This window comes from Corythoichthys intestinalis, chromosome 15, assembly GCF_030265065.1.
Source record: "Corythoichthys intestinalis isolate RoL2023-P3 chromosome 15, ASM3026506v1, whole genome shotgun sequence".
NCBI lineage: Eukaryota > Metazoa > Chordata > Actinopteri > Syngnathiformes > Syngnathidae > Corythoichthys > Corythoichthys intestinalis.
In genome coordinates, this window is record NC_080409.1 from 34,930,602 (window position 1) to 34,956,134 (window position 25,533).

The window sequence follows — 25,533 nt, forward strand, 5'->3', positions numbered from 1 at the left end:
CGAACTTATTATTCCAGACGGATCATAACAATTTCAAGAAAATAAAAAAAAGGGGGGGAATAGGCATGTGAATGGATGAACTAAGAAACGGGTTGAACGCTGTAAGGTCACGTTGCCTTCAGGTGCGCTCGTAAATCAGACTTCCTGCTCTCAGCTGCCGTCCCACCGACACAAAGAGGCCATAGTGCCACAGACCGGACGCGCCGGAACACACGCAAATGCGGCCAAACCTGAGAATAAGCGTTACCCTGGCAACAGCCGCGCTTCTCTATTAAAGTAAAATGAGTCATCTTTTCCCGCCCACGTTGAAGAAGGTCTCGTGTTACCATGGCGCCGAACGTCTGCCAGTTGATTGGCTGAGGGCTGTTGGCGAAGCTTTTCGGCTTTAGTCATTAACGTACAGTCAACGTTGCAACGCGACAACAACTGATTGGAAAAAGTGAAGATTTTCAATTCAGTTTGAAAACAAAAGCTGACTTACTAATGCTTCCACTGGTTGCCTCCATGGTGTCCAATGCAAAGCGGCTGACTGACTAACTTAATGACTGCTTGCTGCCGACTGTTTGCTTGGAGGAGAGGTCGAACAGGTGTCCCGCAAGCGTCACCGTTGAAAAACTTACACAATGAAGTCAGCTATATGTTTAACTCATTCAGTGCAAAAGACGGGTTTTACTGCTTTTACATTTTGTGGTTGTGTCCCAAGGCAGTGGTCTTAAACTTATTGACAGTGATCAACGTCAAATTCACTTGAACTGGGATGGCTGTCATTGTATGATCATCTTTCAGTGCCATTAGCGGCAATAGATGTCCAATACCACTTTTTTTAAATAGACAAAAACGGTCTTGAAACAACAAAAAAAAAAAAAACGAAAAAGGGAAAACATGCTTGAAAATACTTTTTAAAACAGAAAAACAGTGTTGTACCACCCTAAAATGCCATTTTCTCTTGTCCCACTCCTTAAATGACCTAATTCAATCTAAAATTAAATTTCAAATGGAATTTAAATGTTTTTTTTTTTCTTTGGGATGGGGGAGTGTAATTGGCCAAGCGGACTGCGGCTTCGGCGGTCGGCGAGGCAAAAACTCAGACATGGGAGGAGTTTGGCGAGGCCATGGAAAACGACATCTGGACGGCTTTGAGGAAATTCTGGTCCACCATCTGGCATCTGAGGAGAGGAAAGCAGTGCACCGTTTACACCGTGTATAGTGAAGATGGGATACTGCTGACCTCGACTCGGGATGTCGTGAGTCGGTGGGGAGAATACTTCGAAGACCTCCTCAATTCCACTGGCACGCCTTCCTTTGAGGGAGCAGAGTCTGGGGACTCCAAGGTGGGCTCTCTGAGCTCTGGGGTTGAAGTCACTGAGGTGGTTGGAAAGCTCCTTGGTGGCAAGGCCCCGGGGGTCGATGAGATCCGCCCGGAGTTCCTAAAGGCTCTGGATGTTGTGGGGCTGTTGTGGCTGACATGCCTCTACAACATCGCGTGGACATTGGGGACAGTGCCTCTGGATTGGCAGACTGGGGTGGTGGTCCCCCTTTTTAAGAAGGTGTGTTTCCATTATAGAGGGATCACACTCCTCAGCCTCCTCGGTAAAGTCTATTCAGGGGTGCTGGAGAGGAGGGTCCGTTGAGAAGTCGAATCTCGGATTCAGGAGGAGCAGTGTGGTTTTCGTCCTGGCCGTGGAACAGTGGACCAGCTCTACACCCACGGCAGGGTGCATGAGAGTTCGCCCAACTAGTCTACATGTGTTTTGTGGATCTGGAGAAGGCGTTCGACCGTGTGCCCTGGGGAGTCCTGTGGGGGGTGCTCTGGGAGTACGGGGTACGGAGCGCCTTGGTAAGGGCTGTTCGGTCTCCGTACGACCGGTGTCAGAGTTTGGTCCGCATTGCCAACAGTAAGTCGAATTCGTTCCCAATGAGGGTTGGACACCGGTTCTGTTCATGATTTTTATGGACAGAATTTCTAGGCGCAGCCGAATCGTTGAGGGGGTCCGGTTTGGTGACCTCAGCATTGCATCTCTGCTTTTTGCAGATGATGTAGTGCTGTAGGCTTCATCAGGCCATGACCTCAAACTCTCACTGGAGCGGTTCGCAGCCAAGTGTGAAGCGGTTAGGATATAGATCAGCACCTCCAAATCCGAGAACATGGTCCTCAGTCGGAAAAGGGTGACGTGCCCTCTCCGGGTCGGGGATGAGATCCTGCCCCAAGTGGAGGAGTTCAAGTATCTTGGGGTCTTGTTTACGAGTGAGGGTAGGAGAGAGTGGGAGATTAACAGGCGGATCGGTGCAGCATCTGCAGTAATGCGGACTCTGCACCGGTCCGTAGTGGTGAAGAAGGAGCTGAGCCGAAAGGCGAAGCTCTCGATTTATCAGTCTACGTTTCTACCCTCACCTATGGTCACGAGCTGTGGGTCGTGACTAGGGCTGCAGCTATCGATTGTTTTAGTAGTTGATTAATCGATGAATTATTAGTTTAAACAATCGAGTAATCGGATTAGAAACATGAAAAATTAAATTACACGAGCTGGGCCTCAAAAGGTATAATAAATAAATGAGTATCTATGCACAACAAAAGAACAATTGGCTAACTTACATAGCAAAAGTCCGCTAGTTTAAATGCTACAAAATGCTAACTTTTTTAAAATGCTCTTAAAAAATGGTTCAGACACATTCCCACGAAAATAGGCGAAATATACCTATCAACTAAATTACAAATGCATTAAAAAAAAAAAAAAAAAAAAAAAAACATTAGCTCAAACAAAAACTTATGTTGGTCTTAACAGTGAGAACCTGGATTCAGCAATGTGAAATGAGGGAAACTAGAAGGCAGTGTATCCACCCAAATCAATAAAACTAAACGCAAACTTTCAAAATAAACCATTACAACGTCACTTCAATTAAACGAATACTCGAAGCAGCAAAATTTAATTTGAATCTTTTTTGCTAATCGAACACTCGAGTTAATCGATTAATCGTTGCAGCACTAGTCATGACCGAGTTTTCTCCGCAGAGTGTCCGGGCTCTCCCTTAGAGAGGGTGAGAAGCTCGGTCATCCGGGAGGGACTAGGCGTCGAGCTGCTACTCCTCCGCGTTGAGAGGAGCCAGCTGAGGTGGCTCAGGCATCTGGTTCGGATAACTCCTGGACGCCTCCCCGGCAAGGTGTTCCAGGCATGTCCCACCGGCGGGAGGCCCCGGGGACGTCCCAGGACATGCTGGAGAGACTATGTCTCTCTGCTGGCCTGGGAAAGCATTGGGATCCCGCCAGAGGAGCTGGTTGAAGTGGCTGGGGAGAGGGAAGGCTGGGCTTCCCTGCTAAAGCTGCTGCCCCCGTGACCCGACCTCGGAGCAAGCGGAAGATGATGGTATGGTATGCGTGTGATTGGATTAATTGCTGTCTCTTATAACACGTTTCAAAAAGTGCTGTACGATGTGATTATATATTGCCAAAACGATACAAAATGTAATGTCGACATTTTGCATATGGTGGAAAACACAGACAAGACTGAAAAAGCAGTTTCTGCTCTTGCACTCCTCTTTAAAAGAAACTGCTGCATTTTAAGCCAGAACAACTGTTGTGTTTGATAGAACAATGTCTTTATGCTGCCATAGCAGATTAATGGCGCATTAAGCCCCCGAACTATTTTTAATTTGCCCATTTTACCCTGGAAACCCCCATTTACAGATGTCGTGCAACCGTTTTTGTTTCAACCCAGCCATGAAAGCAAGGTAATTATATTTATTATTCAAAATGTCGGTCATTCTTAGCTTAAAATCATTAATTAATGTCTAATATTTTGTTAAAAAGCGACTAAAAAATTATTCACTCACATATTTTAAACTTTTAAACAAATTACGTCACAATGAAAAAAATGGCGTCTGTAAAAAAGTCACGGATATCTACCTCATAACTATCGCAAAATTGTTTTTTTGTTACGGTCGCATTTCCCCCGATATTTTAGATGATAAATAATCGATCCAACCAAAGAAAAATTGAGAAAAAAAAACATTAAAAAGGGTAACTTTATGAAAAACAAAAACTCAACCACTCCTTGAGGTCTGCTATTTCTGCATCGCGACCCTTGTTACATGACAATGTTTCACCCATTAAATATAAAAAATTTCCAGCTGGGGCAATTCACAGCTGTGTCTTGACACTCAGTAATACATGCGGCATGGAGTTTTTGAATCAGAAAAAGGTAAGTACACGATAATATTTCGTTAAAGTCATGGCGTCTGTAATTCTGCTCTCGTGTGCTCTCACCTCCATGGGTTTTGCCGTTTAAAAAACGTTTTTGTTTTTTTTTTTAAATGCCCTCCAGTCCAAAATTTTTCTTCCCCAAGAAAATTGAGATTTTAAGCTTTCCAATGACATATCACACATTCATACCGGACAATTTTGAAATTTGGCCAAATTGGGGGTCTCAGAGCGGAACTTCAAGTCACCTGAGTGTTTTCCGCCATATCTATCGTCATTATAGCTATAGACAGTGCATATTTTCCCAGCAAATGGTGACCCATTTGCACTCACTTTTTCTATGCCATATGTCATTGTAGTACCACCAATTGACCTCAAGATTTCTAGCAAATTGGCTCCAACTGCTAATTTGTGGCAGGTCAGTTTCATGTAAATTCAAAAATAAAGTGAATTGGGAAGGAGCAGTCATACTTGTTGTATAATTTTTCACTGAATAATAATAATAATAATTTTTAAAAAGGATTATATAGTGGCATATCAAAATTATGATGCAGCCTGGATTGAATGTTTCACACTACCTCATGCAACCTGGTTATGTACATGTTATGTACAAGACCAGAGTTGACTTATTTACATACGGTAAGTATGTTTGTCCTCTTGGTCAGCAGTAACAGCTAGCTAGATAGCTATCTATTTTATCTAGAATGCAATAACTCTTCTTCTTGAGAAAAAGCTAACAATAGCACGGACTTGAATCCCTGTTACTGTAATTATGCTAAATATTGTAAATATCAAATAAATTATGTTATAAAAAAATACCATTGATCAGTAAACTGAGCTTTGATAGTTTATTACCAGGGGTGAAAGTGGGCCAGAACGGTCAGGAACTCAGTTCCGATATAAGATTCAGGGCCAGAACGCAGTTCCGGTATAAGATTCAGGGCCGAAATGCTGTTCCGGTACACGGTGCTTTGATCCCGAAAATATGACAGCAACTGTCAAAACATTATGAAAAAAAAAAAAAAAAAAATGCTAAGCTGCCACACATGCATTTCATCTTCAAGAAGAAAGCAATCTACCAACATCAGATTTACATACACAAGTGTTAACAACAAGCATAATAAAGTGCTTGTGTAGCATAATCCGTTTCCACCAATATTTATTATTGATTTAATTCCACGGACGGCATGGAGGTTTCCCCTGCTGCTGCAGTTATCTGAGACGATGATGAGTCACGTCAATGTGAGAATGCACGCCGCAAAGCAAAATGCCTAGACTCATTTATCCGTTACTTCAAGTGGCCGACATACAGACATGTGATCAGCAGAGAGGGTTAGCTCTGATTGGTTCAAATGTGCATGTTTTCTGGAACAGCAAAAAAAAAAAAAAAAAAGCTTGTTGAATTGATGCGACAAAAAAAGGGCAATGCAGCATAAAATGGATCAAATATTTTAGAGCAATGAAAGAATTGAGGAGGCTTATTTATCATATTTAGTTTTATTTGCTCTGAGGTTCAGAACATCTTAAATGTCAATGTGCACTTTGGACCTATATTTGTTCATTTATGTTATTCATTTCATTATGATTTAAAAAAGTCAATGTTTGCGCGATCTTCAAAATATATTCCACTTCACTCTGCATATGTCATTTGTACTTATTTTTCTGACTGTATGTTAGTTATATCTTTATTATTAAAAAACAAACAAAAATAAAGTAAATTTTTACATTAACTTCAAATTGAATATATATCCTATGTTCTTAAGTAGTTAAAATTGAGATTTGGCATTTAGTATGTGAGGAAATGAGGGGAAATAAAATTTAGGAGATGGAGGTTGGGGTTATTGCTGTTTTTGTTTATTTTTTCAATGATTTGCAAAATAAAAAAAAGTTCAGTTTTGAATGAAAAATAAATAAAATTTTTGGCTCCGTGGTGACCTTCACGTCGGGGAGTTCCGGCAAGAAATTCTGGCCACTTTCACCCCTGTTTATTACCCAGTATTGATGAACATGTACAAGAAACCCACCCAGTATTGATGAAAATGTAGAAGAAAACCAGATAAGTTTCCAGGCTTATTTAGAAAATAGAATTTTTATTTTGAGGCCTAAATGTCTTCCAATTGTAAAATGAAACATATTGGGAAAAAAAGTTTAAACAACACCTTTATGTTCTTAGATTATCATAATTCAATAGGTAGTGGCGAGGCTCTCATGACATAAATCTGTGTACATTCCATGTGAAGGCCTGTTTTACCCAGTTTGATCAATTTTGAAGTCGGAACCTGCAGGGCAGCTGCTCCGCCAGCCCCCCTCAAGTTCCGCCCCTGCGCAAGGGGGTCCACTTTTTCCAGCTACAAGCAGTCACTCAGCGTTTTCTTTCTTTTTCACAGTCTTAAATTCGAGTTAGAGCTCATGTCAAATTTGCAACCTGTTCTCAATTGAAGTGGAAAAACGAACAAGTACAACAACTAAGCCTCAAACAGAAGGAAAAATGAGAAACAAGCACAAGGAACATGGCGCCGACATGAAAATTCCCGATGATGAATACTATGAGAATTTAGGAAATTCCTTTGTATAAAATACGGAAATGGTGAAATGATGCTTTGAAATGTTAATAGGATATGGGTGATGTTCTGGCGCCATCTGCAGGCAAAAAGCTAGGCGTTATTGTGACGTCACAAGGCAAGTGATAGTGTTTTTAAAAATAGGTTTTCAAATTTCATTCCAAATAATATATTTAACAATGTTGGAGGTCTTCAATTTCTGTTATCATGCAATTACAACGTTCCAGTTAAAATGTCAGGTTTTTATCAACAGGCCTTGTTGTCGTGGAAGTTATGTCACTCCCATAACTTTTCCCCAAAGAAATCTATTATTTGGAATAACGAGTATGTAACAAGATGGAACAAATAACTCTTCATACATCATTGGGTTGATAAAAACATTATATACTTGAAAGATTTATTTAAAGGTAATGGACAGCTTCTTTCTAATGAAGAATTTCTCATACAAAAAGGATTTCCCATTAAATTTAAAGAATTTCATTATGTGATTAACTCCATCCCCAGTGGAATATTAGAATTACTGAAAGATTATTAAGATCAGAATGAGCAATCTGTTAATGTGAATATCCTTTACTTGAATGGTATAGATCTTTTGAGCAAAAAAATGTACGAACAAACATATAAGGGAATCTTTTTATAGAAATAGAAAAATTGTCCTTCGTGGGAAATTCTTATAGAATGCGCAGTTTGATCGTATTAAATGGAGAGAGGCATGGCTTGTTCCTTTTAAACTGTTTGTTTCTAACAAAGTAAGGGAATTACATTTGAAGATTTTACATGCAATATACCCAACTAATGTGTACTTGTCCTGTTTTAAGGATGTTGACAACAAATGCACATTTTGTGAGATTGAGCCTGAAAATATACCTCATTTGTTTTATGGTTGCCCCATTAGTGCAAAGTTTTGGACTGATCTTCAAAAATATGTTTTATTGCGTACTTTACCAAAAGGTTGGATTAAAAGGAAAAACAATTATTACCGTATTGGAATCCAAAGATAAAAATATATACACAATATTAAATCTTTATATATTGTTGCGGAAATATCATAATCATAAATCTAAATTTCAAAACGTAAATCAGAACTTTAAATTATTTTTGGTTGAAATTGAATCGTATTTCACATCACTTAATATGATACAGAATGCAAAATGCAAGTCTGTTCTACAACCTTATGCAAAACTGTTTGGTATATAACATGCTTTTTTTTTTTTTCCATATATATAGTTATTGTATTTTTGTATGTCTTACTATGCAAGAGGGAATATTGTTGATAAGGATTTTTTCAAGGTGAGCTGGTTTTTCTGTATTACTGTTGTTTGATATGTATGTTTATATGTATGTCTGTTTGTATGTTTATTATTCAATAAAATAAATAAATAAATTAGGTTTTCAAAAATAATTGTAATATGACATTAATAAAAAAATCAATTGAATATATAGTGATAACCCTACATACAAAGCTAATTCATTCCAGGACCTTGTTTGTAAGTCGAAATAGTCAAATGTCAAGCAGAATTTTCCCATAAGAATAGAGTAATAAGAGTATTCCATTAATTTGTTCCACAGCCAGAAAACCTAAACTAAATCCTTAATAAATGCTGCTGGTACTATTGAAAATAGCAATTACACAGAGCAAAACAAATAAATTATTAATAAAAATCGGAATAATAATATAATAATAGTAATAATAATAATACCTGTTAATGTAATGAATCGGGTTCTAAGGTGACATGTGTACCCGAACGCACCGCGTGGCTGACTTGACAGAGTGAGAGAGGACTTTTTACTTTCACTTTATATGTTCAGCTGCTGACAGTACGCATGTTGTGTTGCACGAGTTCTGAAATAAATGATTACCACAATAATAATTGTCAACTTAACTTTTAAAGACTGACGAACGGAGATCGGAAGAGGACCGTCGAGATCATAGACATTCCACAGCCCTAATGTCGATCAGTTTACGGACGTGCACACCATGCTCATATTTTTCTATCATTTCCATCTTCATTTCAATAGTAAGCCTCACCTTTTTCCTTTTTTCACCACCTGCACTAACATTCTTGGAACCCATTTTTATTTCTCTCACAAGAAAATTGTGAGTCCGTCTTGCGGGAAAACAAAAAAACTTCGGCGCTGTTATAAATCGTCATTTTTCGAGCATGTCATCAGATGTAGAAACAAATGGCGAGTCAAATTTTACATCGGCTGTCGAAAAGATAGTGTGTCGAAGCGATCATATGTTGAGGTACCATTGTATGTTAAAATGTGAAAATATAAAGTAATAAGACTAGGGCTGTCAAACGATTAAAATTTTTAATCAAGTTAATTACAGCTTAAAAATTAATCGTAATTAATCGCAATTAATCGCAATTCAAACCATCTATAAAATATGCCATATTTTTCTGTAAATTATATATATATTCTGTAAAATAATTTGTTGGAATGGAAAGATAAGACACAAGATGGATATATACATTCAACATACGGTACATAAGGACTGTAGTGGGCATTTCACTCTACTGTCATTTAAATCTGTCTATGCTGTCCTCACTCCGAAGCGTCTACTTTTTCCAAAGCTAGACAGCTAGTGAACGACGCCTTAATAATCAGACTTCTTCCTTTTTCATCTGATTTATTAATAAAATGGCCTCAAACCACTGTCCTCTTTAGACCGTAGTGAAACTACAAAAAAAAAGTACACAAGCATTGCATTAGCAACAACGTTAGCTTAGCACGCTATACAGGTTCACTAAACATAAACAAAAAGCGTCTCATACAAAAAAATATAACATTTCGCTTACTAACATAATATGTACATTCCTTACAACAACCATACTTACGGACAAATCTTGTCCAGGGATCATATAAGCACAACATTACAACGTAGGCGTCAGCCCGAGACGTCGTGCAGCCATATTGAACTGGCAAGAAAGCAATAAACCATGTCGCAAAGCGACCACAAGAGTTCGCTTTTAGACAGCACAAAAAACCTTTCTGTAAAACTTACCAAAAGGCAGAATACTGTCTGAGCGGGACATGTGCGTTAATTGCGTCAAATATTTTAACGTGATTAATTTAAAAAATTAATTACCGCGCGTTAACGCGATAATTTTGACAGCCCTAAATAAGACAAATAAAAATATTTTTTTCAAAACTTATTTATGTTGTTACAGATTACTACATTTTATTGGTCATTATTTTCTTCATCATAATGGGGCTTTTGAGCCATGCTTTGTCTGGTCTCTCACCTAGGACCTGTTTGCCATGGGTGACCCTGCCAGGGGCATAAAGCCCCAGGCAACCTAGCTCCTAGGATCACTGGGACACGCAAACCCCTCCACCACGACAAGGTGCATGGGAGTTCGCCCAACCAGTCAACATGTGTTTTGTGGATTTGGAGAAGACATTCGACTGTGTCCCGCAGGAAGTCCTGGGGTGGGTGCTTCGGGATTACAGGGTACCGAGCTCCCTGGTAAGGGCTGTTCGGTCTCTGTACGACCAGTACCGAAGTTTGCTCCACACTGCCGGCAGTAAATCTGATTCGTTCCCAGTGACGGTTGGACTCCGCCAAGGTTGCTCTTTGTTACCGATTCTGCTCACAACTTTTACGGACAGAATTTCTAGGTGCACTGGAAGCGTTGAAGGGGATCCGGTTTGGTGGCCTCAGCATTGAATCTCTGCTTTTTGAAGATAATGTGGTGCAGTAGCCTTCATCAATTTGATCTCCAACTCTCACTTGAGCGGTTCGCAGCCGAGTGTGAAGCGGTTGGGATGAAAATCAGCACCACCAAATCTCAGATCATGGTCTTTCAGTCGGAAAAGGGTGGCGTGCCCTCTCCGGTACGGGGATGAGATCCTGCCCCAAGTGGAGGAGTTCAAGTATCTTGGGGTCTTGTTCACGACTGAGGTGTAGGAGAGAGATTAACAGTCGGATCGGTGCAGCGTTTGCAGTGATGCAGACTCTGTACCGGTTCGTTGTGGTGAAGAAGGAGCTGGGCCAAAAGGCGAAGCTCTTGATTTACCAGTCCATCTACGTTCCTACCTTCACCCATACTCACGAGCTTCGGGTCATGACCGAAAGAACAAGATCCTGGATAAAAGTGGCTAAAACGAGTTTCCTCAGCTGGGTGTCCTGGCTCTCCCTTAGAGATAGAGTGAGAAGCTCCGTCATCCAGGAAGGACTCAGGGTCGAGCTGCTACTCGTCTGAGTTGAGAGGAGCCAGTCAAGATGGCTCGGGCATCTGGTTTGGATGCCTCCCTGGAGATGTGTTCCAGGCATGTCCCACCGGCGGGAGGCCTCAGGGACAACCCAAGACACACTGGAGAGACTAAGTCTCTCGGCTGGCTTGGGAAGCCTTTGGATCCCGCCAGAAAAGCTGGTCGAAGTGGCTGGGGAGAGGGAAGTCTGGGCTTTCCTGCTAAAGCTGCTGCCCCCGCGACCCGACCCCGGATTAAGCTGTAGATAATGGATGAATGGATGGTCATTATTTTATTTCAATCAATAATGCTAATAGATATAGCCCCAAGCCAGTCAAAACAAATAGAACATGAATAGCCGGTGAGTTCATTTTTGACATGCCATTAAAGCAGTTACGACATTGTGAAAAATAAAACTTACTATAAGTCATGCTAACTGAATAGTTTTGCTTATTCCCAACTCATTTGATCAAGTTAATACAGAATTGTGAACTTGATTAAATAAGTAGTCAGCCAAAGTGTTTAACTCAGTTGTCTGTGTGCTCGTCAACCCTGCCAGTTCAAGTCATGTGATCGTCAAGCTCCACCTACTTTCACCATCTGATGGTGGCGCCGTCGAATTGGGGTCCACACTCATGTCTTCAACTCTTCCTCAACAAGGTCTTCTTTTTCTTCCTCAAGGTCTTCTTCTCTCACACTGAGGAGCTTCTACAATACTTTCTCAAAATGTTCCTTCTCTCTTACTTTGATCATCGCGTAGTTCCCCCTCTTTGCATAGACCTCCGGCTGCCGTCGTTTCCGTGCGGCGCCGGAGATCTGAGGTTAAAGAGGGCGCGGTTGGCATGGGTACGTCACAACATCGCCTGCAGCTTTGAGAGCAAACAATGGCGCAGAATTTGTTTTCATCAGAACAAACAGTGCCATGCAAAATAAGCGCTTTCCTCCCTGCTTAGCCCAACAGGAAGTCGTCTACGGAAACGGCCAATCAGCAGCGTCAAAGAGGGGGAAGATGTGGAGCGCTATTGGGTTACCATGGTAACCTAAGAGTATCAGGCAGACGTGATTCAACTCAAGTACTATTTGCCTTGTTCATCATTTTGTGTGGCCTACAAAAAAATACATCATTTACATCGACTTGGTTTCTCACTAAAATAAGAATTTTAATAAAAATTTGTGTTAGAAATCTGAAAAAAAAAAAAAAAATTAAAATTTTTTTAATTAAAGAAACAAAAAAAATACCTTGTCATTTTTTGTTTCTTCATTTTAAAAACAAAAATGATACCTAAATAACCGTTTTTTCCTTTTTAATAAAAAATGTAAAAGAAAAAGAAAAATGAAAAATTAATATCAATAAGATTAAAAAATAATATTTACAGTCCACCCCCTAACTCCCATTTTATTTTGTGTGAAAAAAATACATCATTTGCATCGACTTGGTTTCTCACTAAAATAAGAATTTTAATAAAATTTGAGTGAGGAATCTTTAAAAAATTAAAAATTTTACACATATTTTTTAAATTAAAGAAATAAAAAAAAACATTTTTTGTTTCTTCATTTTAAAAACAAAAATAATAATTTTAAAAAAACGTAATTTTTCCTTTATAATAAAAAATGTAAAAGAATATCCAAAAATAATATTTACGGTTTCACGCAAGTTTTAATCTGAAAACAAATTTTTTAAAAAACTTTAAAAATGAAAAAAGGAAATATTTATTTCCCCCTTTTAAAAAAGAATATATAAATAAAATAAATATGTTGACTTTTGAGATCAATTCAGCTAAGTATTCATAGAACAATGGCCCTAGTCATTTCTAGACTAGACTCAAGATTTTTTGGTCAGGTTTTGTCATTTGGAGACAATGTAGGCTAAAATGCAGAATAGCAGATATACTAAAATGGAAAAAAAAATGTCGAAAAAGACAAAGTCAAAACTCAAAATGACAAAACCATGTTGACCCAGTTAGCGTGAGTAAAAAAAAGCACAAAAAAGCAGCACTGGCAAAGAAATGGGGCAGTAAATTGCCAAAAAAAAAAAAAAAAAATTAAATTAAAAAAAGAAAAGTGACAACAAGGCATATCTGAGAGAGGCGCGAGTAGCTTGAGCAGGGTTCAGCAACCCAGGGCTCTTTAGCACTGCCCTAGTGGCTCCCTGGAGCTTTTTCAAAAATGTTTGAAAATGGAAAAAGATGGGGGAAGGAAATATATTTTTTGTTTTAATATGGTTTCTGTAGGAGGACAAACATGACACAAACATTCTTCTAATTCATTATAATTGTAATGAAGTTAAACTTGAGGCAGCATCATACAACAGAGTAGTCACATGGTGCGTCATTCCCTATGGCACTGATCCCCAAACACCAGTAGGGGTCCGCTACCAGGCCGTATTGAAATAATAAATCATTTGTTAACGACCATAATCTGACCTGTGCCTCTTGACACATCAGTATGCCTTTCTACTCTACTGACTAATCTGAGTAGAGATTTGTCTATGTCGCCCTAAAAGTGGTTGGCAGCCATTATTGTGATGTTTACACACCTATAGCAGCCCAGCGTCAGTCTATGTAAACAGTAACGTTAGCTGCTGTTAGCTGTATTCTGCGGGCAGTGACGTCTTTGGACAGCTTTTCTACAGGCGTTACATGTACTCTGTTACATTTACTAGAGTAATTTTTTGAGAAAAATGTACTTTAAAGAGTACTGTAGTTTTACCACGCCATACTTTTTACTTTTACCTGAGTAGATTTGTGAAGAAAAAAACGCGACTCTGACTCTGCTACTTTGGGCTACAAAAGAGTCGTTACATTTTTCCTCTTTATTCTACATATTAGATTTTTTTTTTTTTTTTTTTGCCAGCGATGCCAAGATTAGCGCCACTAATTTCACCAAAGAGACGTCACAACAATAATTACATGACTCCATTAGACCAAGCAAGCTTGTCGTTCTATGATCACACCAGCCTGTTCAATCACGTGGCGTCTTTAAAGCACTGTAAATAATGAAGTCTTTGACCTAGAGCCCTGTCCTCAACAGGACTTGAAAGGGCGGATTTAAACCTCTCTCCCAGTTTTTTTATTTTGCACCGATTGACCACAGATCCTTTGAATTTCATAATAGTAACTATGAACCAGCTATTCACGATTCAAACTAGGAACTATTTTCTCCACTAGAGGGCACTCATACTCTTTGTGTAACTGGTACATCAGCTCTGCCCCGCATTCCACTCCACATCTTGACCAGGCTGGGATGCGAATTCACGCGCACACGGCGCTTCCACTCGGCAGGCGGGTATACTAACCGCTGTGCCATGAGCTCGAGCCAACAACACACCCGCCAGCGCACCCACATGAAGGAATCGTTACATTTGGACAAATAATGCTTCATTTCTGTCTTTCTCGCCGGAATTCAATATATATATATATTTTTTTTTGTATTTCTTTGGCTTAATGTGGTTATGTAATGGGTTATGGTACAGTATCATTATAACAACAGTTCACATAGATAAGTTTGTGCTGAGAAAAAAAATACCATTGTTAAAAAAAAAAAAAAAAAAGCATTTACTCACAATGTCCCTCATTACGTGAGTATTCTTTTCACTGGATACTTTTGTACTTGTATTTGAGAACATTTTTTGGATGACTACTTTTACTTGAGTAATATTATTTTGAAGTAATGCTACTCTTACTTGAGTAACATTTTTGGCTACTCTACCCAACTCTGGTTACATTTTCTCTGCACTTAATGTTCGTTTTTTAGCCCCGTCGTGTTATTTTATATTTACTGTAATCTGCCACATATCGCAGGTCCGTGAAAAAAAGGGCCACATCACACCGGTCTGTGGTGCAAAAAAGGCTGGGGAACACTGCTCTTTGGGATGCACTGCAGGGAAAATTTAATCATGAAGGCTCATCATGCATTTGTAGTTCACTTAGTCATTTTGATGGTAGGCTAATATAGATAAATACAGCATGTGTTGCCTTCATTATAAGGCTTTTAATTTTTTGCAGCTCTTTATGGTCCAATATGGCTCTTTCAACAGTTACAGACTCCTGAGCTAGGGGAAGCCAATTGGTCAAGCCAACAGCAGAAAACAAAACCCTTTCGAGAAAGACAAGAATATTATTTTTGTCTAACTTGTTATATAAAATTACTGTACGTAAAATCCAACAAAAACCCCAATGGAATTCGAAAAGATCCAATTGAATTATTAACCAATATTAAAAAAACAATGCGTACATTGAAAAATAGTGAATAAATTTCGCCCAAAATAAAGAGAAAAAAAACTGATAGTGTTCACTTTTTTGGCATGATAATGGAAATTTTATGGGGGTGGGGTGGGGGGGATTGATAATAGAAAATTTTGACCATTTTCATCCTATATGATTGAACTCTGAATATTGGGAGTCTATTGGCAATAGTTTTTTTTTTAAGCTCTATGCTTTAAAAAATGAATAAATAAATGAAAATAAACAGACGTGTTTTGTGAAGTTCAAAATCAAAATGCAGCTAGCATCATTTAGCCTTGATGGTGCAGGGCTAAAAATAAACACAGGAGAAAACTACCATAAAACCCGCTATTTTCATTAATAAAACGCTACGGTAAAATGCTAATGACGCAGGTGCACATCAAAATACAGAAACCGTTAAAAAAATATAATAAAATATAAAAGGAAGACGGCCTGATTGGTACCGCGTCAGATGTGCGACTGCTCCTCTAATTGCACACCGGCCAAGACACACCGAAAGGAGGTCAAGTGGCAAAGAAACGCCCGCTGGCTGGCTCGCTGGTACTTACTGTCAGAGGCCATAGCGGCTTCTCGGGCGGCGTCTCCGGCCTCCCGGGCGCAGTCAGCTGTGAAACGACATCCGGGACTCTCCGGGATCTGCGAGAGTGGGATCTGCACACCCGGTAGTGAGGGGCGCCTTCATGGACGCTAGGAAAATGGAAGTGTCGTCACACTAACAGTAAATTCTAAAATATTATTTGCTCTACAATATAATAACTAAAATCAGCACACACACAAAAAAAGAGTGCTTTAAAAAAGTTCAGGTTCCTTGAGGAACCAGATTTGCTTGAGGAATGAACTGTTTTTACATCGATCACACAGTAACTTTGTGAAATTACCCCCCCCCCCCCCCAAAAAAAATTTATAATAAGGATACAGATCAAAAACCTTCTTATTGCTGAAACGGATTTAACTTGTTAGTTGTCAATACGGCAATAGACGTCTAATAGGACTGAAACACGATCATTCAATGCCAGCCATCCTAGTTCATGGTACTATGAGATACTACAGCACGGGTCAACAGCCCATGGCTCTGGGGCCGCATGCGGCTGTTAAGTGCTGCCCTAGCGGCTCCCTGGAGCTTTTCAAAAATGTTTGAAAATGGAAAAAGATGGGGGAAGAAAATCTATTACATACTGTATATACACTACCGTTCAAAAGTTTGGAGTCACCCAGACAATTGTGTGTTTTCCTTCAAAAGTCACACTTTTATTTTTGAAATTAGTTTCAAAACAAATAGAAAATACAGTCAAGACATTGACAAGCTTGGAAATAAATAATATTTTTATTTTAAATAATAATGTTACTTTGCTTTTATCAAAGAATGCTCATTTTGCAACAATTTCAGCTTTGCAGACCTATGGTGTATTAGCTGTTAATTTGTTGAGAAGAAGAGAAAGATTAGAGAAACTTCACTCCACCCTTCAAGAAGCACCTCCCACAAGTTGAATTGGCTTGATGGGCACTTCTTGCGTACCATACGGTCAGGCTGCTCCCACAACAGCTCAACGGGTTTGAGATCTGTTGACTGTACTGGCCACTCCATTACAGATAGAATACCAGCTACCTCTTCTTTCCTAAATAGTTCAAGCATAATTTGGAGGTGTGCTTTGGGTCATTGTGGTGTTGGATGAATGTGACTCCAATCAAGCGTTGTCCACAGGGTATGGCATGGTGTTGCAAAATGGAGTGCTAGCCTTCTTTGTTTAAAATCTTGTTGATCTTGTACGAATCTCCCACTTTACCAGCACCAAAGCAACCCAAGATCATCACATTACCTTCACCATTGTGGACAGATGACATCAGGCACTCTTCCAGCCTCTTTTCAGTTGTTTTGTGTGTCACCAATGTTTTCTTTGATCCAAAGTCCAAACACCTCAAACTTTGATTCATCTGTCCAAAACACTTTTCCAATCGTCCTCTGTCCAATGTCTGTGTTCTTTTGCCCATATTGTTTCCTTTTATTGTATTTATTTATTCATTATTATTATCAGATAAAGCTTTTTCCTTTGCCACACTGCCCTGAAAACCAGCATCCCAGTCAGAGTCGTCTCTTCACTGTCGACATTGACACTGGTGTTTTACAGGTACTATTTAATGAAGCTGCTAGATGAGGACCTGCGAGGTATCTATTTCTCAAACTAGAGACTGTTATGTACTTGTCTTCTTGCTCGGTTGTGCAGCGGGGCCTCCCGCTTCTCTTTCTACTCGGTTAGATCTTGTTTGTGCTGCTCTCTGAAGCAAGTGGTACACAGCGTTGCATGAAATCTTCAATTTCTTGGTAATTTCTCTTATGGAATAGCCTTCATTTCTAAGAACAGATTGTCGAGTTTCATGTGAAAGTTGTCTTTTTCTGGCCATTTTGAGAGTTTAATCAAACCCCCAAAGGTGATGCTCCAGATACCCAATTAGCTCAATTGAAGATCAGTTTTATAGCTTCTCTAACCACCTAAACTGTTTTGAGCTGTGCCAACATAATTGCACAAGGTTTTCTAATAAACTATTATCCTTCTAAGGGAACTAGCAAGCACAATGTACCGTTAGAACACTGGAGTGATGTTTGCTGTAAATGGGCCTTTTTACAAAACTACGTTGATATTGCATTAAAACCGGACATTTCCAGCTAGAATAATCATTTACCACATTAATAATTTATAGTGTTTTTCTCAGTTTGTTATTTCCATTGAAAAAATCTGTGCTTTTCTTTCAAAAAGGAGGAAATTTCTCAGTGATCCCAAACTTTTGAAAGGTATACATCATTTTAATTCATTAATATTGTATTGAAGTTAAACTTGAGGCAGCATTGCACAACAGAGTAGTCACGTGGTGCATCATTCTCTTCACTGCAGGAAAAATAAACAATCATGAAGGCTTATTATGTAATTGTAGTCACTTTAGTCATTTTGATAGTAGGCCAATATAGCTAATATAGATACATACAGAATGTGTTGCCTTCATTATAAGGCTAATATAAGGCTTTTAATTTTTTGCGGTTCCAGACATTTATAAATCTGTCCTTGACTTATACTTTCATATACTGTATATTGGTTCAGGTGATACACAGTTCGATTCAAACCTTTGTTTTCAAAAACTACTAAAGAAAGATTTCTGTCTGGATTTTATTAGCAAATTGTAATTGCAATATTTGAACATAAATTACATTAACATATACAACAAATACAAACATGTTAATAATCTCTTAACTATCCAGAAATGCAAAACATAGCCATTTGCCACTCAACATTGTCTGTATGAAAAAATATTTATATAACTGAAAAAAACGTAGGGAATAACAAAAAATAAATAAAAATGAAGCCTTCCTTCAGGTAAAACACTACTGCTTTTGTCCACAAGCACAGCCAAACTCCAAAAAATGAAAGCTCCTTTTGGCTGCTCTAAGACCTCACAAATAAAATAAAAATCGGGAGGAGGTATAACTCGGTTCACTACATTTCTCACGGTTTAATTAACTTTATCAGTAGAAAACACATACAGGAGGACACTTCTGAGTAGCTTCCTACTCAAGTTTTGCCGGTTAGAAAAATTCACACAGTTAAATGTTAAACTAACTCTGATGCAGGTTGGATTTTCAGTAGCAAAATTAGTAGTGTGTTCCCCACTTCCACCATTTTACATTAGCTGCAGTGGCTGCTGCTGGCCGGAAAAAAAAAAATCTAATATCTCTCCTCTTTGAAAGGGGCGTAGGAGGCGGGTTGTTGTCGACATGTTCCATTTCTGTCAGGGCTCTTAATATGTGTTTGTGTGTGTGTGGTGGTGGTGGGGTGGGGGGGTCAAGTCATCAGCCAATCAAGCCTGCGTTTGAGGAAAAAAAATGGACTGTCGCATTCAGCAAGTGAGAAGGGATAAATGTAAGTCTGATCATTGTGAAAATAATTGACTTGTTAAAGGCAGGGTCAATCCTATCCTTACAACATATGGGAAGACAATCTAAATTAAACTACCTATTTAGCTGAACTCATATTAGCTAGCATGTTATCCATAAGCTTTATATTTTCATATGTGTTTCTTTGTTCATTCTGTCAATATGCAATAGTTAACGGTAACACTAGAAAGCTAGGCATGATCAATAATTAATTATGGATGTGACATCACCACCAAAATTGCTGAAATAGTAGGTGTTTTTTGACTGTCAACTCCCATTTTCTACATGTAATATTACATTAATCCAGGACCTTTAAAATGGATTTGATCTCCATCGCTGTCACTGGCAGTGAATGAGTTATTGCCACCTGAATGATCTCACCTTTTTTGGCATGTACAACATCAAGCAAGCATGTGTGTCAAAATTCGAAATGAATTTCATACCGTTGCTCTTTGGAAAACTGTTGTTAATTTCATATTTGTAGACAATGTACCCTTAGTGGACCCTTTGTGGATTTTTCCATAATAACAATTTAAAAATTTTAATCTTTCATTTCATCAATATTTAGTCGAAATCGAATAACAGCTGCATTCAACAAGGTAGACAGTAGCATGCTGAGGCGCATTAGGGAAGAATCGTCATATAAGTTTAAGGTCACTCTGTCGGTAGTGGACACATGGAGCACTTAAAAATAATAAAAATGATAATAAAAACTTAAAAGTATGCAGAATATATGAACCAAGCAGTTTTCTTCCCCCCCCCCAATTTTTAGGCCGTTTTTGGCAAATTGACAAAACATCTTGTATTGTAATCGCTTGCCCATCCAGATCTCACCAACGGCCAATTAGAGCCTAGTATTGACCCATATTAAACTTCAGTTCAACCTTCAGCACAAACTCGGTTGAGCTGAGATACTTCCTGTTTTCGTTCTTTGTCCAATTTACAATGTCATTTAAAATTCCAATTAAGTGGTCGGCCATGTCATTTTGTTATTTTTCTTCTTTTTTTCCTGAAAACACAAATAGATAACATGTCAGCGAGTTAGTGGTGTTTGACATCCAATTCATTTGAAGTAAAACTGCTGTCAGCCCTCCAGGTTCAAATGGATTGGATTAGGGCTGCAGCTATTAATTATTTTAGTAGTCGATTAATCGATTAACTAGTTAGTTTGAATAATTGAGTAATTGGATAAGGACCAAAAAAATTAAAGTACCTGAGCTGAGCCTCAAACGGTATAAAAAATATATGAGGATCTAAGTACATCAAACGAACAATTAGCTAACACACATAGCAAGAATCCGCTAGCTTAAATGCTATAAAATGCTATCTTTTTTTTTTTTTTTTTTTTTTTTTAACAATGCTCTAACAAATGGTTCAAACACATATTCCCACAAAAAAGTCCGGCGAAATATACATATAAATTAAATTGCTAATACATTAAAAAAACATTAGCTCAAACTAAAACTTCATTTCACATCACATTGCATTCAGCCATGTGATATGAGTAATGTCATATTCACTGTTACCACTAGAGGGCAGTGTATCCATGCAAATCAATAAAACTAAATTCAAACGCTTTCAAAACAAACCATGACAGTGCCTCTTTAATTAAACGAATACTCGAAGCAGCACAATTTAATTTGAATCTCTTTTCTAATTGAAATATTCAAGTTAATCGATTAATCGTTGCAGCACTAGATTGGATGTCTTTCGCTAATGGCATCTAATGAGTTCAGGTGATGATAAAGAACAAGAAACCTTCAATTTTGCAGCGCTGCAGGGTGACAAGACGATGGATTCGAGTGGTTGTGGACACTTCGTTTTTCAAGTGGCCTGACAAGTAAGAACAAAAACAAAGTCGCCCAAAACGTCTAATTTGTCCCCGAACGATTTTTGCAAAGGAGCAACTCACCCGTGATACAAAGGTTCTCTTGAGTTCTTGCTTTGAGGGACGCTTTGGCTGACCTGGCGGGTCTTTTTGGAGAAGCAGGGCCCAACAGATCGCTGGCATCTACTTCAACCTGTCGATGGCGACGTGACTTGGGAGCCTTAAAAGGAAAAAACAACACCAATTTTATTAACACAGAGAACCTTTAAGATTGCAGTATGGCGACAAGAACGAACCTCAGTTGCTTCTCCGTACGCTTTGGACTTGATGGACGACAGAAGTCGAGCTCTTTGGGAACTCTGAACACGACCAGGAAAAATTAGTTAAATACTCAACTGCGGCGACGTCTTGAGGTCTAAGGCTATGTTCAGACCGCAGTTCTTTTTTCGCCTTTATCTGATTCGAGCGAGACAATTTCTTGACCGTTTGAGTTATTAACATCAAATCAGATCTGGGCCACTTTCGTATGTGGTTTTAAATCCAAACTGGGCCATATTTTTCAAGAGCCTTGAATGAGTCAGAAAATATCCAGTTCTCTCTCTGGGCACATACTGTATGTTCTATCTTCCAAAAAGAAAGCGATGCCTTTATAGCTTTATGGGACAGTGGTCACAACAGTGGACAGCTATTCAAAAGTTGACGCTTAAGACCTTTAACCCTTTTACAGGGCAAGTGACTATTTTTGGTTATTTAAAAAAAAACAAATACAGTGGATCCTCATGATGCGAGCACCTCAGCTTACGAGTTTTTCATGATCTGAGCATCGTCACGAGAGAAATTGAGTCATCATGCGAGAAAATTTTCACCATACCAGAAAAGCCTCTCTTTCACATGGCGTGTCTGAGTACGTCAGCATCCCCAGAAGACTCCAGCCCTCATTGTAAGTGCTTGTAAATAAATAGCATTGTTTTTATACTTTTAATTTCTTTTTCAGATTATTTTGCCTTAAAAATTATGCCTTGAATTATTATTTAGGAGTAACATGTGGGAGGTCATAGCAAATGTTGCACGCATTAACTTATGGAGAAAAAACATGACATAAGCCCATTTACATTGCGAGCTTGGTCGAGGAATGGCTTATATTTGTATAATCAGAGTTCACTGTGTTACCAAATATTACTATTGTATTTAAGGATGTCCCGATCTGATCAAGTGATCGGAAATCAGGGTAATTGCACAATTTTTCAGAGGATCGGAATCGGGTGAAAAGGACCGTGTTTTTAATTTTAAAAATATATAAATGTTTTTCTGTTTTATGCTTGTACAGTGCCACTGTCACTCAACCTTCCTCCTGCTAAGCAGTGCGGCCAAACCATCCAGCTTGTTTGGTACTTAAAATTAACGATGATTGACAGGTTTGTAACTTTGATCTCACCAGAGAAGCTTGGTATGTCTACGATCAAAGGCACGAATCTGTCAATCATCATTAAACTTCACTTCCATTAGTGTGCAGTTGCAAGTCATTGTGTGAGTGAGAGGCTGTTCTCTGCAGCATGAGCATTATAGCGTGAGTGGACTCACTCAATGAAGCATTTAATAAGGACAACAGTAACATGTTTGGAACTTTTGCTTTAAAAAAAAAAAAAAAAAAATCGGTATTGGATCGGGACTCGGTATCGGCAGATTCTCAAAATCAGGTGATTCGGACTCAAAAATGCAAAAATATGCGATCGGGACATCCCTAATTGTTTTCTTTTGAAAAAAAAAAAAAAAAAAAATCATCATTAGTGTATTTTTTTAGTATTATTTTTCTAAAATCATAAGTGAATACAATGTTAATAATATGAATAGAAACAAATACATAGCCCTAAGGAACATTCTAAAGTTGATTTTTTTTTCATGGTATTTAACTCATTGCAAGCCATTCATGGCATTACAGGGAGTTACTGGGAGTAATGGCTTGAAAGCTCCTTTCGCTGCCATTGACGGCATTGGATGTCCAATCCGTTTTGACAGGGAGGGGAGAATGAACAGTCAAAATGGATTGGACGTCTAGCTTTGTCAATGGTGTGCCATGAAAGGGTAAAAAAGTCATAATTCATGCATGAAAGGGTTAAACTGTGCCAAGCACCTCTGTTTGTGAAGAAGTTCCCTCGCCGCAGTCATCGTTTTCTTCGTGCTCGCTCTCTTCCTGACAAAATACACGTGAACTGTTAAGACGTGCCACACAAAAAAGTCCAGACACACAAGTGCGTACGATCCACCTCTTGTTTCCTCCTCTGCCAGTTGTGGTAACTCAGGACATATCCTCGCAGCTGCGCGAGCATATTTTGGCGGGTCAGGTTTATCCCCAGGCGCTTCCCCTCCTCCACGGTGTAGACGGACGACTTGAGCTTGCAGTACAGATTGTGGACGTTGGACAGCTCCTGAGAGGAAAGCGGCGCCGTCACGCCAGGCCCCCGCAGCGGGCGATTGCTTTGCCCTTCACTCACCTCCATGGCGTCTCTGTCGATAAGCTCTTGTGGGCCACACGCTCTGGCTATAAACTTGTTAGACATCCGAGTTCGCATTCCCTTCTTGGTCTTCTTAAACGTCAGCTGGAAGGACACACAGTTGTTTTTTTTTGTTGTTGTTTTTTTTTATTAAAGTGAAGTGTTTTTATGGTTTCTGACTGGCTGTGAACACACCAGTCAGACTTGTGAATTTGAGTGTGTGTGAAGCTGACCAAAGTAGGCATGGCGGTGAAGTAGAAGGCTTTACAGAAGACCAGCTGTCGAAGGATGAAGATGGCATCCAGATGTTGAGATCCTAATGCGTCCTTCTCGAAGCTCAGCACGTAGTCCCAATCCTTCAGCGCCATTCGGATCTTGACACAGACACACTCAGAGATGAGCCATTTGGATGCAGAAGTAATACTAACATTTACCCCAACACAGAATCCTTACTCACCCTGACGGGTGGCGAGGCAGTCTGGCAGTGGTAAAGACTGTATATCAGGTAAAGTCCTCCCACTCGGATCTGGAAGCTGAAAGGAGGCATGAAGTAGCCGATGGCCATGTCCAACACCAGTCGACTGAATGCTCGCTTTTCACACCCGACGGTACCGCTGCGACGCCACAGAAAACATGCTCATATTAGCAAACTTGAAATTATATAATTATGTGAGGAATTGAAATATCGAAAGACGATGTGTGACATCTTTCACATGTTGACATAACAGTCGTGTGGAGTATTAGCTAGGGCTGGCACAAATAATTATTTTCATAGTCAACTAATCACTTATTACTTTTGCGATTCGTTGAGTCATCGGTTCATTCATAAATGTTATTAAAAGTTTTGTTTTGAAACCTGTCCTGTTCAGCTGTTTGACACGGAGAATGGAAGTCTAAGTGCAGACCGTTGGTCTGAACAGTTTTAATGTTTCACATTGAGAGTATGACATACTCCCACTGTGATCATTCAACATACCTCGTTTATTATGACAAAGCAGCGAACAGGAAGGGGTTATGGGGGAACAGAAGAAAAGAAACAACAAAAAGAAATACATTGAACGCCTACACTAACTATGAATATGTTGGCGCTATCGTCAGCTAGATGTATTTCGGGTTGACACCATGTGGGGGGCCTGTTGACCAGGGAAAGAAGGGGAGGGGGTGGCGAAGTCTATAGGATAAGTGACTGGGAGGAGTGAAGAGTACACAAATCAGCTCTGTGACCTAGAAACCAGTAATCGTGTGAATCCCTTGTGAGTGTAAGAGCGAGCGCAGCCCATCCCTCCTCCCGCAGCCCAGCAAAGTAGCCATCGTCACCCCCCCGGGAGTGGCGATGGCCACCCGCGCCCCCATCAACCGGCCTTCAGGGATGGGAAGTGGGGACGCACCACCAACCCCATGCCCACCTCCACCCACCCGGCCCACAGCCGCAGCCCCCCAACCGGCACGACACGGGACCCACAACGGCCCAACCCCAATGTTATATTACTATGGTATGGGTTTTAAATTTTAGCTGCAAAATGTGTATTGGAACAAAAAACTCCGCTGATAAAAGTTGGGATTTTAAATATCATATATTTATGGAATTGTACTTTGTATTATTCCAAAACAAATGTATTATTTAATTGAAAAACGATTTAAAATCACAATAAATTAAAAATATACTTAATTTTTTTAGAGGCAGCTAGATTTGTTGTTTTGGTACTGGTCTTGCTGGTGCAGAAACCAGAATATGACTTTTTTTTTTTTTTTAGCATTTTTTTTAGCAGCGAAACCAGCTTAACGTTATAACTCTGAACTTAAAAGCGTCCACAAATGTCCTTCAAATGTAACTTACTAAAATATTTGTCCCAACTTCTTTTCCCTCCATATTTTGGAGAAAACCTCAAAGCGGACGGAGTCAGTTTGTTGGAATGGAGCAAGCAACTCATCGAAGTCCGAACGCACTTGTTGATTCAGGCGGACCGAATTCATATTCGAGCTAAAATCACTAAAAGCAACTACAAGTTTTAATTTTTAAGCGAAATTAGTTTTTGTTTGGAAGCTTGACATCGCAGTGCAGTGCAATACGCTGTGCGCATGTGCGGTAAC

General features: G+C 39.3%; 2 protein-coding genes across 6 annotated transcripts in view; both read right to left on the reverse strand.

The window, feature by feature from the left end:
• The window catches only part of syt16 (synaptotagmin XVI), a 38,834-nt gene extending 22,811 nt beyond the window's left edge, over positions 1 to 16,023 (reverse strand). Inside the window, exon 1 of one of the 5 annotated variants that reach the window (XM_057860015.1) lies at positions 11,548 to 11,888. In XM_057860015.1, the coding sequence (XP_057715998.1) occupies positions 11,548 to 11,593 (46 nt within the window). In that variant the 5' untranslated portion in view covers positions 11,594 to 11,888. The other 4 variants (XM_057860016.1, XM_057860018.1, XM_057860019.1 and 1 more) reach the window with 4 other exon arrangements.
• A 2,238-nt stretch (positions 16,024 to 18,261) lies between these two features.
• On the reverse strand, positions 18,262 to 25,530 carry snapc1b (small nuclear RNA activating complex, polypeptide 1b). The gene is made up of 10 exons (XM_057859607.1): positions 25,280 to 25,530; positions 23,900 to 24,056; positions 23,676 to 23,816; positions 23,443 to 23,547; positions 23,215 to 23,376; positions 23,082 to 23,141; positions 21,247 to 21,309; positions 21,035 to 21,170; positions 20,881 to 20,955; positions 18,262 to 20,131 (listed from the first exon to the last, which is right to left on the reverse strand). The coding sequence occupies exons 1-10, from the start codon at positions 25,414 to 25,416 to the stop codon at positions 20,112 to 20,114; spliced, it is 1,056 nt and encodes a 351-aa protein (XP_057715590.1). The 5' UTR covers positions 25,417 to 25,530; the 3' UTR covers positions 18,262 to 20,111.
• Positions 25,531 to 25,533: the final 3 nt, after the last annotated feature.